General features: G+C 48.3%; 1 protein-coding gene across 1 annotated transcript; it reads left to right on the top strand.

The window, feature by feature from the left end:
- Positions 1 to 529: 529 nt before the first annotated feature.
- Positions 530 to 1,420, top strand: LOC132574840 (mas-related G-protein coupled receptor member H-like). Its single transcript, XM_060243070.1, has one exon. The coding sequence runs from the start codon at positions 530 to 532 to the stop codon at positions 1,418 to 1,420; it is 891 nt and encodes a 296-aa protein (XP_060099053.1).
- Positions 1,421 to 1,634: the final 214 nt, after the last annotated feature.

Genomic DNA, 1,634 nt, shown 5'->3' with positions numbered 1-1,634 from the left:
ACACACTTAGTTCCTCTGAAATGAAAGCAAAACAAACAGAGGGACCATGTTGCTGACCCTCCCCTTGAAGTACTTCCTGCCCAACTTTAAGGGCACAAAGACACACACACATTTTGAAACGGACCTGTTTGCAGGTTTCTAAACCTGCCCAAGATCTAGAACTGCATGGTGGCTGTGGGGGTGGGGCTTCCCCCACCGGCCAGCTGGATGGGGGCGGGGGAAGCCTGTGAAACCGGGGGATTCCCCGCTGGGACCTGGGGATTGGGAAGCCTAGTCAGGGGTGTGTGGTATATGCAAACAAGTTACACAAATGAGTTGTGCTAATAATCTCCGGTACCTCTTTTTCTACAAAATAGCCCCTGGGCAGCGCTATCATCTCATAGTGAAGGAAGGTCAGCCTGGAATCTTCAGTCGCTTTCCAAGTCAGCTTTGCTTGAACATCTCATTCCCTTCTCTTTTTTTCTTTTTAATCTTCTCAAAACAGAGAACTGGGTATTGGCGTCTTGGGAGGAAAAAAAACTACGCCATTATGACCGTATCGAACGCAAGCTCAGGAGGGACCAGAGAAGAGTTTTCTGGAGAAGTGTACCAGTGGATTATCTATACAACAACTGCCTTCTTCTGCCTCGGTGGGCTGGTGGGGAACGGAAAGGTCATCTGGATCCTTGGTTTGTGCACTCAGCGGAGGTATTTCCTGATTTATATCTTGAACTTGGCCATCGCTGACTTTGGCACCCTTTTGGCTTTGTTGATCCGAGAAAGCAGCCTCCCCTTTTATAAACTGCAAGACCATACCCGTTATTCCCTCTACTCGCTCTTTTTCTTCATGCACAGTGCAAGCTTGTATCTCCTGACAGCCATCAGCATGGAGAGATGTCTCTCTGTCCTGTTTCCGCTCTGGTATCAGCGCCACCGAAGAGGACACGCTTCCACTTACATCTCATTCTTCCTCTGGGCCTTCGCTGGTCTCCTTTCTGGGGGGTTGCTATTGTGTTGCCTCATTTTGTCCTCTGGCTCTTATCTCATCATGGTCAAGATAATCTGCAGCGTCAACTTGCTGATTTCCACTCCCCTCATGGTGGCTTCCACTCTGACGCTGTTCATGAAGATCTACTGTTACTCGCAGGGACACCAGCTGCCTAGGGTATACTCCGCCATCTTGGTCACGCTGCTGTGCTTCATTATCTTTGCCATGCCACTGAGTGCTGTACATGTCGTCTTCGTCTATAGTGGCCATTTTTCTCGGCCGATTGTAGAAATATCTGTCCTTTCTGTGTCTTTCAACAGCAGCATTAACCCCCTCATTTACTACTACACCGGGAGAGTTGGGAATAATTGGTGTAAGGAGTCTTTGAAAGGTGCGCTTCAAAGGGTTTTCAAGGACGAAACAGATTCTAGGACATCAGGTTCCCTGGTATAAAACAGTTATGCCCAGGACTTTTTTTTGTCAAAAAAGCCCAGCAGGAACTCGTTTGCATATTAGGCCACACCCGTGACGCCACCATTGTTTCACTCAGGGGTCATTTTGTAGAAAAATAGGTGGTGGAGCTCATTAGCATAATTCAATAGCATATGCCACCCCTCCACCAGCCAAAAGCAACCCGACATAAGAAGGGAGAGCCTAATGCAAGCGA

The sequence above is a fragment of the Heteronotia binoei genome, chromosome 7 (genome assembly GCF_032191835.1).
Source record: "Heteronotia binoei isolate CCM8104 ecotype False Entrance Well chromosome 7, APGP_CSIRO_Hbin_v1, whole genome shotgun sequence".
In the NCBI taxonomy this organism is placed as follows: Eukaryota; Metazoa; Chordata; class Lepidosauria; order Squamata; family Gekkonidae; genus Heteronotia; species Heteronotia binoei.
The sequence above is the reverse complement of the archived record's forward strand: the minus strand, read 5'-3'. Positions and strand labels throughout refer to the sequence as shown.

Excerpts from the sequence above, each read along its gene's own strand:
- LOC132574840 (XM_060243070.1), top strand. The coding sequence starts at position 530 with ATGACCGTATCGAACGCAAGCTCAGGAGGGACCAGAGAAGAGTTTTCT.